The 16,132-nt window shown below is 53.4% G+C and overlaps 1 protein-coding gene across 2 annotated transcripts in view; it reads right to left on the reverse strand.

Moving 5' to 3' along the window:
• Positions 1 to 16,132, reverse strand: part of GRIK4 (glutamate ionotropic receptor kainate type subunit 4) — a 241,974-nt gene that overhangs the window by 7,499 nt on the left and 218,343 nt on the right. For both annotated transcript variants that reach the window (XM_036354352.1, XM_036354351.1), the window contains 2 exons: positions 14,452 to 14,677; positions 9,627 to 9,755 (listed from right to left, as the gene is read on the reverse strand). In XM_036354352.1, the coding sequence (XP_036210245.1) occupies positions 9,627 to 9,755; positions 14,452 to 14,677 (355 nt within the window). The remainder of the gene's footprint in view (positions 1 to 9,626; positions 9,756 to 14,451; positions 14,678 to 16,132) is intronic.

The raw sequence follows: 16,132 nt of genomic DNA on the forward strand, positions 1-16,132 counted from the left end.
AATGAAGTTTTTATGAATATTACATTTAAAAATTAATAAAGTCAAAACAGTGTCACATTTTGGAGATATTTAGTTAAATATGTCTGTCTTAATTGAATTTTGCAGTTTTCTTTTTGCATAATTTTCTGCAGGCCTCAAACATAATTTTGGCTGCTGGAAAACTTTAGGCCCTAGGGGATCTTGTCTATGGATTTTGGAAGTGCTCTGAATTCACTTTTGTTTTTCCTACTCACTCCTTGTCCCATGCAATTTTGTCTTGCGCCACTAAAACCAGCCTCACCAAATGTGCCAAGGAGCATTTTGTGCCTGACATATTGGGAAAGGTCTAGTCCTGGCCTTCATGACCACCGGCAGCCCTGGGCATTCCTGCTGCCTTGCCCACTGCTGCCCTTCCACCTCCTCTGGGCCTTTGCTTGCTGGGAGGCACGGTCTCCTCCTTTTCCTGCATTTGGCCTCTTGCTGCTCCTCCACACACCAGGCTGTGACCAAATCCTGACGATTTCATCTCTGAGACGCTTTTCAGTACCTTCCCCTTCCCTCTCTCTCTCCTACCACTGCCCTGGGTCTGGCCCCGCGTCTCTTCTGGGACAGAATGATTTCCTGCTTGTAGCTGTGACCCCCAGCCCTACTTGACACGGAGTTGCCTGGGTGGCCTTTCTGAAAAGCACAGTCTTACTCTACACACCCTCTGGTGACAGAGCTGTTGGGAGCCCCCAGGGCACCCCACTGTCAATCCTACCTTGTCCTTCACTCCTGTGAGCACCTCTGCCTGGAACCTGTGCCCACCCCCATCCACACCCTGGCTACACCCCCTCCTTTCAGATGGAGCTCAGGGGTCACCTCCTCCAGGTCACTTCTTCCTGGTGTTGCCTGATTCTGTTAGTTGTATCGCTTTTGTGTTTTGCTGATTCTGCACTGTCTACTACCCCAAAGCTGCGTAAAACAGCACATGAGTTTAATTCTGTGTTATCTGGACTCCTCATGAGACTGTGCGCTCCGTGAGGGGGCGGCCCACCTTGCTCAGCTGGAAACTCCACAGCCATGGTGGTGGGAGCCCAGTGAGAGCCCAAGAAGTGGGTGTTGAAAGAATGAGCAGAAAGAAAGAGGATGAAGACATCCCAGACGCTGAAACCCGAATTATCAAAAGCTTTGGGTCCACACTGTGATATGTGTTCATCCCCAATTACATTTTGTTTGAAATAACAGTAAAGCGTGACACCCCTTGCCCAGTGCTCCCAGCCTGGTCAGAGGCATCAGCCCAGACTGTACTGAGCGGCTGGCCAGGGGAACAATGCCTGCTCTGCGGGGCAGCACTGCACGCAGGCAGGCGGGAGGCTGGCAGCAGGCGCTGGTCTGTGCTGGGTGATTTGATGAGACCAGGGAAGCTTTCTGGAGGGCCTGAGTGTTGAACAAGATGCTGCTGGGAACTGGGAGTCACAGACACCCACGGGCGGGCTCTCTTTCCCAGCTTCTCCTCATTCAGGGCCCCATGTCAGTCATTGGCACTGGCTCCAGCCGGTGGTTCCTGGCTGAGTGGTCTCTTCCTTTGGGGGGAGCCTTACAGATCCCTGGTGCCTTTAGGGATGCATTGAAAGTGGAAGCAAGAATAGATGCTGGCAGAGTCAGAGCTGAGAGACAGATGAGCGGGGGTGTGTGTGTGGGGGGGAGCGAGTGCTGAGAGAGGCTGCAGCACTTTTTTCCTCACTGTCATGTCACCCCTCATCCTCCCAGAAGTCAGTCCCTCAGAGCAGCCTCTGGTGGGGCTCCTTCGGGCTTGACCACAGGACCTCACTGCCCTCCCAGAGGCACCCCCAGGGGCCATCTCTCCCCCCTCACCCTCTGCAGACGGGAGCACACAGATTCACCTAAACAGATGGTTCTCACACTGGGGTTTCTACTGACACTCGCCTCGAGCCTCCACTGTGCCCCAGCAGTAAAATCGTATCGAGTGAAACAGAATCGAGCTCTCCCCAAACTCATGGTTGTTAATACTGACTTGGTGTCACACACAAATACAAACAACAGCTGACAGACACATACAAACAAGCTGCAGAAACTGTGAGTCGCTGAAGGGAGCCCGGGAGGGTGTGCTTCTGAGCAGATGTGGCTCTCCAGCCCCCACCCACCCGCCTGCCCTGCCTTCAGCGCGGACTGGGGAATACCACCGCTTGGGGTTGGGTGCGTACATGTCTCATCCCTCCAAGCCTTGCATGTCTCCAGGCCGCACTGTAGACACGTGTGACTGAGATGCAGGGAAGTTATTTTTGGACAAGGAAGGGGCAGCTGCGGCCGGGGAGGCAGAGACAGAGAGGCCCCAGGAGCCATGAGGCAGGCAGGGGGCAGGAGAGACTGCGCAGTCTCGCCAAGGGACAGTGCAGTTCTCCTCTGACGTCGGTCAGCACGCATTTTTAAGGAGCTTCCTGAGCCGAACAGGATGCCAGGTGCTGGAGCTCTATGCAATGCTCCCCATTGAAAACATCTGATCAGACATGAATTTTTTAACCAATATGACTTTCAAGTACCTTCTATTTCAGAATCACATTCACCTACAAATATATTCAATGGCCCCATCGCCACACTTATTTGTGGTAAATAGCAACGTCACATGGGCCACGTGTGAGCTGACCTGCACGGCCTTCCCGGAAAAGACGCTGAGGACTAGTATAGCATGCTTGTCATTTCTCCTGCACTTCCTGGGCCTCTGTTGACTAGACCTAGCAGCTATGGAGACAGAGATGGGGCAAAGCAGGGGAAGGGACATGAAATAGAAAGGGGATGGGAAAGGCATTTGATAAGTTTTGTAATTTATCAAAACACAAATTATGGGGGAGGCACTTTTACAATGTATCCAAATCTGAGCTCAAGCACCTCAGTTTTAAAAACATTTTTTACCTCATTCAATTATTAAAAACACTGTAAAGAAGACCCGCTGTCCAAATTTTACAGTTAAAGAAATGAAAATTCAGAGCACTTAAGTTGCCCAAGTTTTCACACCTACGATGTGAAATCTTACTGCCTGGCTAATGTTCTTTATACAACGCAAGTTGTTCTTTATAAGTGTTTACTATGAACAGAGCTACCATGCCAAACATTTAAATTCAATCCTAACAGTTGCCCTGTGAAATCAGCACCACCCATTTTAAAATATATATATATATATATTTATATATATTTTTTAAATTTATATTTTTATATATATATAAGTTATATATATATATATATAATTGATTTCTAAAGAGAGAGGAAGGCAGAGGAAGGAAACATTGATGTGAGAGCAAAACACTAATCGGCTGCCTCTTGCATGCCCCCTGCTGGGATCAAGCCCACAACTGCAACCGAGACATGTGCCCTGACCAAGAATCAAGTTGGCAACCTTTGGTGCTCGGCCGACGCCCAACCAGCTGAGCCTCTGGGCCAGGGCAGCACTGCTCTTCTTTTAATTTCCTGACAAGGAAGCCCGGGGCCTGGAGTCAGGCAACCTGCTGGGCCCTGACCCACCCCACACGCCTCTCCCAGGAGCTGGGGTCCCTCCGGGTGCAGGGCCGTGATGACAGAACTCAAGCTGGCGCCCCATGATGGAGCTCATCCCTGGGACCCCCACCCTAAGCGACTGGGGGCGGGGGAAGGGGTCCCAGACGTGGCTGTTAGTTCCACTGATTCCATCCCCTTCTGTTCTCGAGAACATGCATCACATGTTTGAATCAATGATCTACTGACTTAGTTTCCAGACAGAGTTGGCGGCAGTCTCCATGGCTGCGACCTCCTGTGATGCCCGCCTGCTGGGCCACCAGGGGCCTTGATTTCTGATCCCGCTCTCTGCACCCGGCCTCTGCCTCTTGGCTGTGAATTGTATTTGATTAGGGAGAAACTTTCTCCCAAGCATCTCTTTAAGACACTCCCTAACTCCCACACTTGCTGAGACGTCTCACACGTTCATTCCCAAGCTGTGCTGGTGAGCAGGCTGCCTGCTCTCAGGATTGTGTGAGGAGAGTCACTGGCCGCCCTTCCGCCCTTGAAAGGGGACCCTGAGCTTCACAGCCTGGGAGGTATTGATGTTCCTTTAAGCTTGATTGTGAGCTCGTGTTTTTCAAGATAAAGGTATTTCATTGCCTTGGAACCCACCTCCTGCCTTTTTGAGACTCTAGCAATGGTTCCGTGAGCCGTCAGCAACCCTATCCCCTTGAACTGGGGTGCTGGCATCTGCCAGTGGCTAGCAGTACTTCTTTCTAGGGGAGCTGACTGAGAAAACAGCAAAAGGAATGTTTTGGAGAAGAAAAGGCAGAAGAAAATGAAACAGCTTGGAAGGAAGCCTGCTCCTGTGTGCTTCTCCCGTCCTCCACAGAGGCTGCGGGCCATTCTCAGCTGTGCAGGCAGGTGGGCGCCACGGAGCCGGAGGCAGGCAAGGCATGGCCGAGGCGAAGCGTGGGTCCCAGCAGCGCCAGCAGCTCACCAGGCCAGGGCTCTCCTCGGGGCGTGGACTAGAGGTGGGCAGCACAGCGTCTTTCTTTGAAATGCCTTGCATTTTCATCGGATGACAAGGCAGAAGGGATTGTGTTAGGCACCACGCACTGCCTGGTTCTTTAGCGCCTGAAGCCGGCCCTCTGCTTCAGCCCCTCACAGTTCCCTCGCCTCCGTCTCGGCCTCATCTACAGTCTCCTCGCTCCTCTGGGCACGTGCACGCTGTCCTAAGTCGGGAAGGAAGAGCACCTGGTGCTCCAACCACTGCTCTCGGTCCCTGTGGCACGAGGGGGAGACAGATGTTCCCGGCGGCCATTGAGGAGGAAGGGCCTTGGGGTTGCGCGGTCTTGCTCTCCTGGCTCAGGAGGGGTCTCTTGAGCAGATAGCCCTGAGTCTGATGGCAGATTTGACCAAGCCAGGGCCTCTCGCTCCAGCGGGCTTCTCCTGGGTCAGAGGTCACGTGGACTGTCGTGGTCAGGACGCCTTTTTTTGGTTTGGGCTTCAGCCACGGCAGATGCGGGGCCACTGCCTTACTCAGGCACACGCTGCGGTGGCTGGAGGGGAGCGGCATCCTGGCTGTCACGCTGAGTCGCACCCTCCTGGCAGCTCCAGACATCTGGCTTCTTGCCGCAGAGCCAGGGCCATGGTGGTGGGTGGGAGCCTGGCATCTTCTGGGGCACCGGGCGGGCAGGTGACTTCCACCTTCTCATCAGCTCAGCTCTTCTCCAGGCCAGAGAAGCGTGTCTTGCAGCCGGCAGAGCGGAGCAGCTTCCTGGCCATGCCCTCCATTACGCTGGGCCGGGCTGTGGGTCTCCCCAGCCCTCCTGCGCTCCCTCAGATCAGCCTCTGAGCCCGCTGTGGAAGGGGGAGAATTTCCAAAGCCAACCACTCTACCACAATGATAACCATTTTCTATAAATGCACCTCATTTCTCCTCACATTCCCATTCCCACTTGATTGCCAAAAACGTAGACTTCTCAGTCATTTAAACTCAGCTAAAGGCAGTGTTTCCTCTGTTCCCCTTCACCCAGCGTGCTTTTCAGGCCAGGAGAGGATGTCCTCACACATTCGATTTCCAATATTCTTGTCTGGGGTCCAGGAAACAGACCTCCTACATGGGTCCCTGTGTCATCTCTCATGCCCTCCGTCCACCTAGCACTACACGTACTTCCAGGGCTTGCCCAACTCCAGGAAAAATCTCTTTCCCTGTTGGAATCCCCAACGACTCTAGAAGCTGCGTCTGCCACTCTCCACCCCCCAGCAGGACAGGCTCCTTCCAGGGACCTGCCACATGCAAGCATATCCTTTTCTGCTCGGAAGCCCCTGTCCTGACCAGGGAGCCCTTCAGCATCTGGTTTGCAGACGAGGTGCCTGGCTCTCCTATTTTCTCTTCACTCTCTCTAACTGCATGCTAAGGCCCTGCAGGTAATTAGCCTTTTGTTTTCCAAAATACTTTTCTAGAAAATCAAACACCATGACTTCTTTTTTGTTAATCCTCACCCGAGGATACTTTTCCATTGGTTTTAGGGAGAGTGGAAGGGAGAGGGAGAGACAGAGAGAAACATCCATGTGAGAGAAACACATCGATGGGTTGCCTCCTGCATAAGTCCAGACCAGGGCCCTGGCCAGGGAGGAGCTTGCAACCGAGGTACGTGCCCTTGACTGGAATCGAACCTGGGACCCTTCGGTCCACAGGCCAATGCTCTATCCACTGAGCCAAACTGGCCAGGGCCAAACACTATGACTGCTAAGAACATTTTTCTGCAATGACTGTCCCCTGGGCCCATGAATGCCACCAAGAGCTCAGAGCTCTACCCCCCAGCACTGCTTCCACCCTGCCCTATCACACCCGGAGCCCAGGAGGTCGCAGCCAATTCCCTCAAACCCAGTCGGTCCGGTGTGGGATTCATGTGCCAGGCACCAGCAAAGCTCTGGGCAGTCTATGGGGCTTCTTCTTGGAATGCTGATTGATTTCAAGCTTAGATTGGAAAAACATTTTTACATTAAATAAACATGCCTACATTATGCGCTCAGATGCAAAATCCACACGTGTTTATAGGACAAAACAGAACACTTGAAGGAAATTCTAAGTGGTGGGCTACTTGAGGCTATGACCGCACATTCTGAGGGTGTACACCATTGTCCTCTGCTATCGCCCTCTGTGGGAAAGCCTGGGACATACTGATGGACAGTCCGAGGGCCTTGGCCAGGTTTCAGCGCCCTCATAGCTCCAGCCTCCTCCTGCTCACCCAGAGCAGCTGCTGAGTGCAGCCCCTGTGCTCCCCAGCACTCCTGAAACCGTGGCTCTAACAAATCTTTGAGGTCCTGGCCAACCGTCTCCCCAAAGCATTCCTGACCTCTGCCTAGAATCAATCACGCCTTCCTCTGGCGTGATTTACTTCCGTCAGTAAAGCAGCCCCGCAGCACAGCCATCTTACAGACTCGCTGTGCCTCTCTCTGGGTTCCAGCCCTCTGGAGAGGGGCCATATCGTATTCCTTTTTGTCATTCCAGAGCCTAGCACAGTGCCTGGCAGTCAGGGGCCACAGTGTTTGTTGGATGCAATGGGGAAAGTGTAGACACTTGCAATGCCAACACCTGGGGTCAGTGTCCCTGTTTGGGAGGAAGCAGACATAGGATGAGGGTGAAAATGGTACCAGGCTGGAGGTCCTTGAGAAGTTTTCTCATTCATTCATTCATTCATTCATTCGATGTTTGTCCTTCCATCAAGTACTGCTGCAGATAATATGCTGGTTACTGGGATACAAAAATAAGAGCCAGGCCCTGACCTTGGTTTCTTATAGTCCATGAGAGAAAGATGTCAACAGACACAAAATAAATGCCCTAAGAGTCGATTTTCGAGGAGCCCTCTAGCCTTAGGAGTGTGGGTGAGTGGGCAGGCACAGTGTGGCTGGTGGATACTGTTTAGACCTCTCGTTGTGCCGTAATGCTCCTTTAGACTGAGATTTTAGAATAAAACTCACACTCATTTCTTTTGGGCCAGGCACGGTGCTGAGCTTTGAACACAATTTAACTCCTTCAATCTTCATAATGGGCCTGAGGTGGAATGTTATTGCCCCTCTTTCCCACACAAGGACACTGGGCGCAATGGCCTTTAGCAGTGTCTGGCACAAGAGCATCTGTAAAATGGGGTCCATTTGACCCACAGCCCATGGTCCCGAGTCCTCAAAACTGCGTCATGAAGAGAGCCATCCTCGGCGTGTGAAGAGGTGAAGAGCTTCACTTGTGGGTGTGAGTGTGTGGGGGGGAGTGGGGGTGGTGGTGGTACAGAGCCCATTAGACTTCGGGTGACATCTAAAGGGAAGAGATGGGTGCATCGAGGTCCCTGCGCGAAAACTCTGAGGCGCCCAGATCCCAGGTCGTCATCCCCACGAGTCTGCCAGTTTGACTGCCGCCTCTGCTTCTCTGTGGGCTTGAGAGTATAGATAAACACACACAGATATGGAAATGAGTGCCCAAAGGGAGGGCCTGTGCAGGTTTAGGGGTCAGGGATGGAAGGAGAAACTAGGGACTGAGGTGAACTCAGTAGCAATGAGGGAACCTTGGCGATGCAGTGGATGCGGCTCCAGCAGGAAGGAAAGCAGCGGGAGGAGGAAGTGAGGCCTATCTGCCGGTGCCTGTGGCCACCACAGGCCCTTGTGGCTCCGAGGCCACGCCAGCTCTGCTCCTGGCTCCCCAGAGGCAGGGGCACCTGGACTGCATAGAAAACCCTGGGCATAAAGGCTACTGAGGAAGTAATTGTAAGCACAGTTTCAGTCGTCACCGTAGAGGCCCAGGAGCGAGGTCACGGCTGCTGTGGCAGCTGTTAGCACAGTCCCCTCCCACCAACATTACCGAATGCCGACTGGTGCCAGGCGCTGGGGGAGGCTGGGGACCCAGAAGCAGTGAGACTGGGTCCCTGTCTGAGGTGCTGTCATCCACAAGATGACACAAGAATGCAGTGTCCCCTGCCCAGTGCCCGCCCAGTCACAGAGGGTGCCAGGCACCGCGGGTGGGGTGGGAGAGGGGCCCAGGGTGTTGCTAGTCAGTCCCAGGAAGGACCAGGGGCTCTCGCTCTGGCCCAGGGCCACCCTCCACTTCCATCTCAGATTCTTCAGATCCATCGTCAATATGTCCCTCCCCCTCTCTGGGACAGGGCCTCTCTCCTAGCACTCTCACGCTCACCGCTGTCACGGGACATTAGCAAACGCCAACTTGTCAACAATCGCATTTTATTTCAACTCTCCCACCTGGTCAGATTTCAGTGGTTCTCAACCTGTGGGTTGCGACCCCTTTGGTGGTCGAACGACCCTTTCACAGGGGTCGCCTAAGACCATCCTGCATATCAGATATTTACATTACAATTCATAACAGTAGCAACATTACAGTTATGAAGTAGCAACGAAAATAATTTTATGGTTGGGTCACAACATGAGGAACTGTATTTAAAGGGCCAGAAGGTTGAGAACCACTGGATTAGATGGTTTTCAATCACATGTGTTTGCACTGGGACGGGTGGTGGAGGGCCACGTGGCTGCCCAGGGCTCCCCTGGTGCCATCCTGCGGGCCACCTTCCCATGGGCTCATCTCCGCTCCACCTGAGACACCAGCAGACTCTGCCCACAGCCTGCCCACTGCGGCCCCCGCCCACAGCCTGCCCACTGTGGCCTCTGCCCACAGCCTGCCCACTGTGGCCTCTGCGGGCATGGGAGAAGGACAGGCTCTGAGGGGAGGGGCATGGACCAGGGTAAGAGGTGGGCCAGGTGAGAGGTGGCCAGGTGAGAGGTGGGCCAGGTGAGAGGTGGCCAGGAGAGAGGTGGGCCAGGTGAGAGGTGGGCCAGGTGAGAGGTGGCCAGGAGAGAGGTGGGCCAGGTGAGAGGTGGGCTAGGTGAGAGGTGGTCAGGTGAGAGGTGGCCAGGTGAGACGTGGCCAGGTGAGAGGTGGTTGGATGCGTGAGCCAGGGTGGAAGTGCCTCTGGCACCTGAGCCAGGTGGACATTGACATTAGGCTATGCCAGGACCCTGAGAAAGGACCCAGCCAGCCCCAGCCAGCCCCAGCCCAGCCCCAGCCCAGCCCTGGGACCTTCCAAGGCCTGCTGTCCACATGCCTAGGAAGCCACTGGCTGGCCGGACGCACAGGAATAGCCCACGGCCTCCAGGGTGGCCCTTACCTCTGGCTCTGTGGTCTTCCTCCTTCGGGCACTTACCCCCTTCCCACCACTTGCGCTTCAGAATCTCCAGGCGGTTGTTTTCCTGCAGCTGGAGAATGGCCAGGTCGAACTCGTCCCGGAAGGCTGAGCCTGCGGCACAGAGAGCCGGGCAGGGCGTGAGTCCTCTCCCGGCACCTGCTCCCTTCTAGCCTCTGGCCGATCCCCGCTTCCTTGGGGGTGGGGACCCTGCAGCTGCTGCTCTTGGTGCTACCAGGGGACCTGGAGGAGAAGAGGAGCTCGGCCTCATGCAGGAATTTCTGCTTTCCTTGTCCAGGACCCCGGCCAGGACTCAGTGTGGGTGAAGGGACAGCGTCCCAGGCAGAGTGGCACTTGCTCCCACTCACGGGCCCCTGTGGTCCAGGACACACTCAGGCAGAAAGCTGCTTGCAAAGCCTCCATCTGCATCCCAGGTTTGAGGCCAAGGAGGAGAATCTGTGATGTCACCTCTCAGGTGGGCAGCTGTCTATTTTCTACTTTACTTAAATTATCTCTGGGCATTTATAGCTCTTTCTACATTACAGCTAACAACCCTGTGCCCTGAGCAGCCGCCAATGAATGAGAGGCACCCAGTGGGGTCGAAGCGCCTCTTTTCCATCTGGCGAGAATCCGGTACCAGCACCCACATCCTCACATAGGCACCAAGTGGCCAGGCCCACTGGCTGGCCCACACCCTGTCACACTGCTCCTCCCTCCCTCCCCACTCAGAAGGCTTCTGTTCAGTACAATTCTTTTAAAAATGTTCTGGACCATATTGGTTAATGCCGGGAGCCGGTCCATGCTTGCTGTTTCAAGGGACCTGGCATATATGGCATACTGTTCTTAATATGTTTGCTCACCTTCTTGGCACTATGTGTTTTAACCAAGGTCTCTGAGAAAGGTTGTTTCCCCAGGTAGGGATTTTCCCCTGAAGTTAGGGAGGGAATAAAACCCCTCAACTAAGTGCCAGGTGGGTAATTAATCACTTTAACTATGAACAATCATGCTTAAGCTACATAATCTTTACTCCCTGGAATGGAGATAAGAAACGCCCTAACCTTTGTAATAGAGATTGATAGGATTGAATCAACTGGTATAAATACAGTTGTAACAAGACAGCAAGAGACAGAACTTAGAACACAGAACTTAGAACACAGAACTTAGAACACAGAACTTAGAACACAGAGCTTAGATCACAGAACCAAGAGAGACAGAACCTACAAAGAACGTTCTCTAGAGACAGAAGAACTTCGCTGGAGAGAACATGGCAAAAGATCCTGGACAGAAACTGGCCTCAGAACCTAAAGACAGAACCTAGCGAGAGAACATGGCAAAAGATCCTGGACTGAACCTGACTACAGAAATTGGCAAGAGAACCTGACTAGAACCTGGTGACTGAACCTGGCTGGAGAGAGAACCTAGCGAGGGAACATGGCTACAGAACCTGGCTGGAGAACCTGGAGAACCTAGCAAGAGAACATGGACACAGAACCTGGCTGGAGATCCTAAGCAGAACCTCTCTGGAGATCCAGACTAGAACTTGGCTGGAGATCCTGGCTAGAGGTCCTGGCTAGGCTGCTGATCAACTGAACGCTGTCTCCGTGACATTCCTTCTTCGCCGACTCCGTCCACACCTATGGGGGACCCCTGGACCTGCTGGGGTTGGACTCCGGCAGGTTAAGGAGCGTTGAGTCTAGGTTTAGATTTAATCACAAAGACAGGCTTACATGAAGCTGTGGAAGGCTCAATGCCCGGCACAGGCTGAGGCCTGACATCATTAAGAAAAAACTGCCAAGCCCTGGCTGGTTTGTCTTGGTGGATAGAGTGTCGGCCTAAAGACTGAAGGGTTCCGGGTTCGATTCTGGTCAAGGGTATATGCCCGGGTTGCAGACTTGATCCCCAGTGGTGGGTGTGCAGGAGGCAGCTGATCAATGATTCCCTCTCATCATTGATGTTTCTCTCCCTCTTCCTTCTGCTCTGAAAAAAAAAAAAAAAAAAATACTGCCAAGGGGTTGGAAATCCACTGAGCTGCCCAGTGTCCTTGCCCAGCTCCGTGGAGGCCTGAGTGGACAGCTACCCCGGGGGGAGACTATGGTGGAAAATTCAGGCAGAAGGTTGGGACAAGTAGACAAGTAGACCAGTGCTCTCAAACTTCAAGGTGCACAGGAATTACCTGGGGGCCTGGCTGAACTGCAGGCTCTGATTCAGGGTGGGTCTGCATTTTTAGGGAGCTCCACGGTGATACCCTGCTGCTGGGCCAGGGGCTGCACTTTGACAGGCAAGGACAGCCCAGGACCCCACAAATGAAGGAACCTGGCCCACTGCAGCTCAGCCTGGGCTGGGCGTGCAAGCCCCAGGCCGCAGCCTCAGGCACCTGAGTGGCTGCGGGTGCCCAGCAGCATGCCTCCCGCCAGCGTGAGGGACTAATGGACATGGTGGCCGGTGGACAAATGAGCAGCCCAGGTTTAAAGGCAACTGTCCAGCCCAGCGAGGCGCTTCAAGCCATTTTCAAGGCATTTTCAGCCGAACCTCAGCAGCACACGGGGTCCCCTGGAAGGAGACTCCACTTGCTCCTTCTGCCCACTGAGCCCTGCACCACCTGAGTAGCTTTCCATTGCACCCCTTGCTGTGTCCCCTGATTCCCGGTCCCACCACATCCTGTAGGCTGCAGCTATGCCCGATCTCCCACTGCAGCATGACGCACATGCTTGTCTCCTGGACGTCACCTCAGCTGGACTGAAATTCCGCCACAACAGCCGGAGCTGAGAACCTAGAAAAGCCCACAGCTCACCTTCCCGCCTCCCCCTCCTTCCCACTGGGCGGGGCCCCTGGCAACATGGTCTAGGCCCACCCAGCTCGCTCCTCTACTTGCTCTGGGACCTTTGACGAGCAGCTCTAAGTGGCAGTCCTTCCCTCTGGAACAGGAAGGACCACATCTACTGCCAAAGCGGGAAGATTCAATAAGATGGCACGTGTGCGAAAGCTCCTGTCAGACGCAGAGCACAGGCATTTCCCTCCCTGCGTCCTTGGTCACCGACAGACATTTCTAGAATCTGTCTGCCTTATGCCAACTCTCCACCTGTTTGTTCCATGAAACTTTTTAAGCATTTGACACTTGAGCTAAAAACTGTGTTTCCTTGCTGCAGTATTATCAAAGCGTACCTCAAGTTCATTTCGTGGTTCACTACAGGATCTTGAAACAAAATGTCAGCCAAGAAATTTCTCCAAGGGCCTACCCTCTGTGATGTCAATGGGCATCACTATGCACACACATGTGAGGGTGTGCAGATGTGTGGGTGCCCTGAGCGAGGCCCCAGGTTACAGAACTGCTGGAGTCAGAATGTACAGAGTTCAAGGATTAAACATATTATTACCTGTGTCCTTTGGCTTGGTTTCTGATCAGTCTTTAAAAGGTTATCTGCTTTTATCAAAAAACAGGGGACTATGGACGAGGGGAGGGCACCAATGACTCCCTGCAGGCTAGGTGTGGGCCCTGTGGTAGGCACCAGATCGATGATCACATATAACCCTCTCAAGAATTCTACAAGGTGGGCACGAGAAGCCTAATTTTCCAACTGGGAAAACTGACCCAGAGAAGTTAAATGACCAAAGCAAGTTCCCTCAGCCAGCAAGTAGGGCATCCCCAGGCTGGCCTGACTCCAGCTCATGCTCTTCTCACTTCCCAGGGCTACCTGGAGCCTATAGCTTATAGAGGCCTGGCGGGGAGTTGTGGGGGAGGGGTGAGGTGCCAGCAAAGATGCACATGCTGTACGTCAAGTTCCCCACATGGTCTGACAGCCTCAGTTCCCACTTCTTCCCTGTGGTCTTGCACAAGGACAGGTCAGACAAGGTCAGCCCTACACAGCGTGGCTCTCGGTTGCGTGTGGAGGAGGGTGTGCACCGAAATCACCTGGGAAACATGTCAGATGCTCCACAATCACAACCAGCAGCTCAAAGGCTTCCCTGCAACTCTGGTAGAGGTAGAGGAACGCTCAAAGCACAAGCATCCTTTAGAAGCCACCTTCTGGAAGCCAAACCTCTCTGTCTCCTACACCAGCCAGATGGCACGCGGTCTGCAAACTGGACGCTGACTCGGACGCTGACTCGGAGCAGGTGCATCCGTGAGAACACATGTGACTTGAAAGCCATCTCATCAAATCGTGTCAGTCTTCTTCTGTAATAAAACTTTCACCAGGGACACTAATAGCAAAATGAATTCATCTGAGTTTTACCATCTTCTCCTTCTCCTTCCCACTACCTGATGTCAATCAATAGAGAAATGGCCAAAGGGCAGGAGAGCGGAAAGCAGAGGCTGAAAGAATCTACCCAGGGCATCAACATGCCATGTAATAATTCATTCATTCATTGCCTGGCTAGTGTGGCTCGGTGGTTGAGCGTTGACCTATGAACCAGGAGGTCATGGTTTGATGCTTGGTCAGGGCACATGCCCGGGTTGTGGGCTCCATCCCCAATGTGGGGTGTGCAGGAGGCAGCCGATCCATGATTCTCTCTCATCATTGATGTTTCTATCTCTCTCTCCCTCTCCCATCTCTCTGAAATCATTAAAAAGATATTAAAAAAAAATTAATGACTTTATACCTAGTCAAGTGGCCCTCCAATTATTAAGGATTGAGAACTGCTTCCCTGATTAGTGGGAGCATGTGATTTGCTCCTTTTAAGCTCTCAACAATGTCACCCCCCAAATTTATGGCTACACTGGGCTTAGAAATGGGTTGTGAATCCAGGGTGCACTGTGGCCTAGTGCTCTGCCCGCCTGGCTGAGGTGCCCCGAGGCTGGGGCTCTGCGTACCGACAGGCATGCCGATGCCGTAGCCCTTGGTGTCCAGCAGGCCCCCAACCTGCGTGAGGTTGCAGTTCCGCTGCCGGTGGTACTCGTTCATGGTGGACTCCAGGAGGAAGGCGTAGTTGGAGTTCAGCACCCTGGCAACCCCCTCCTCCGTGCTCTTCACGAACACGCTCGGCTGCTTGGAGTACATGTAATTCCACATGCGCTGGTAGGTCTGGTAGCGGGAGTTCTGGGAAAGGGCACACAGAGAAGGAGGAGGAAGAGAAAAGGAAATGTTAGTTTAAAAAGAGAGAGAGAGCCCTGGCCGGTTTGGCTCAGTGGATAGAGTGTCGGTCTGCGGGCTGAAGGGTCCTGGGTTCGATTCCGGTCAAGGGCATGGACCTTGGTTGCAGGATCCTCCCTGGCTGTGGTTGGGGTGTGTGTGGGAGGTAACCAATCCATGTGTCTCTGTCTCTCCTCCTCCCTTCCATTCTCTCTAAAAATCAAAGGAAAAATATCCTTGTGTGAGGATTAACCAAACACAAAAAGGCCGGGGGCCGGGGGGGGGGGGGCGCGCGGGGGGGGGGGAAACACAGTGGACCTTACAATTCTGGCCCTCCTGCTCCTCAAGCCCCTCATCTTATCCCATGGCCCTTCCTGTCCCATCACCTCTCAACACCTGATGGCGGGCGGTGGATGGGGCCTTGACGCCTTTCACAGAAGGAGAAGGAAGACACAGGTCCGCAGGCTGTGGACTCTGCCTGGAGGCTGGGTGCCTGGTTTGGCCTCGTCTGCCAAGAGGCTGTGGCCAGGCCTGTCTGATGGTGCAAATGGGAACCTGGGGGGTGTCCTTCCTCGGCCTTCAGGCTGGGGCAGTAGCCCCAGCTCCAGCGGGACTTCTACTGAGATGCTGCCTTCAGGGCCAGTGCCAGTTCTTCCCCAGCAGCCCTCAGCCAGTTACCAGTCCAGTAACAACAGGTAATAACAGGACAGAGGGCGTCCGGGTCTCACCAAACCCTTGTTTGCACGATGTCGTCACTGACCCTGTATCCACAGGCTCCCAGACTCGCAGGGAAACAGACTGCAGCCTGGACTTGTTCATGAAAATGAACGTGGCTGGTTCCACCATTAACTCCGGAGACCCTGCTTCGCTGGGGTCCTGAGCCTGTGGGAACCTGCCCTCCGTTTGCCGTGCAGCTCACCCTGTGGCAAGGCCTCCGGGGCCTCGCAAGGGAACCCCAAGAAGCCACTAGGGTTCTGATCTGACCCAGTCTGGGATCAATAAAAACCAGTGCATTTAATCTAGAGTTCCTTACACTCCAGTCATTTGCATATTATTCTAATCTTGCTTTGTCTAAGTGACCTAGAAAATTAAAGTAACTTAGAAAACATTTAAATATATGCATTAGCCTCATCCTATGCAGCAATATAAATAAAAGTACAGATTACATTCACTGCATATACATTTCTAACACTCATTTGAAAAGAAATAGGAAGCTACTGAGATTAAAAAATAGTTCTGCCAAATAGTACCTAAAAGAATCTCAATTACCACATGTGTCCACATGCCACACTGGGGACAGGTGGACACTAACCCCAAGTCTCAGGGGCATTTTGTGGAGCAGGAGGAACACGAATCCCATGTGAACCCCAAAGCAGGTGCTCCGAAGAGATCTGGATGAAGAGAGGGGTCCCTGTCTCAGGG

The sequence above is a fragment of the Myotis myotis genome, unplaced genomic scaffold, assembly GCF_014108235.1.
Source record: "Myotis myotis isolate mMyoMyo1 unplaced genomic scaffold, mMyoMyo1.p scaffold_m19_p_20, whole genome shotgun sequence".
Taxonomy (NCBI): domain Eukaryota; kingdom Metazoa; phylum Chordata; class Mammalia; order Chiroptera; family Vespertilionidae; genus Myotis; species Myotis myotis.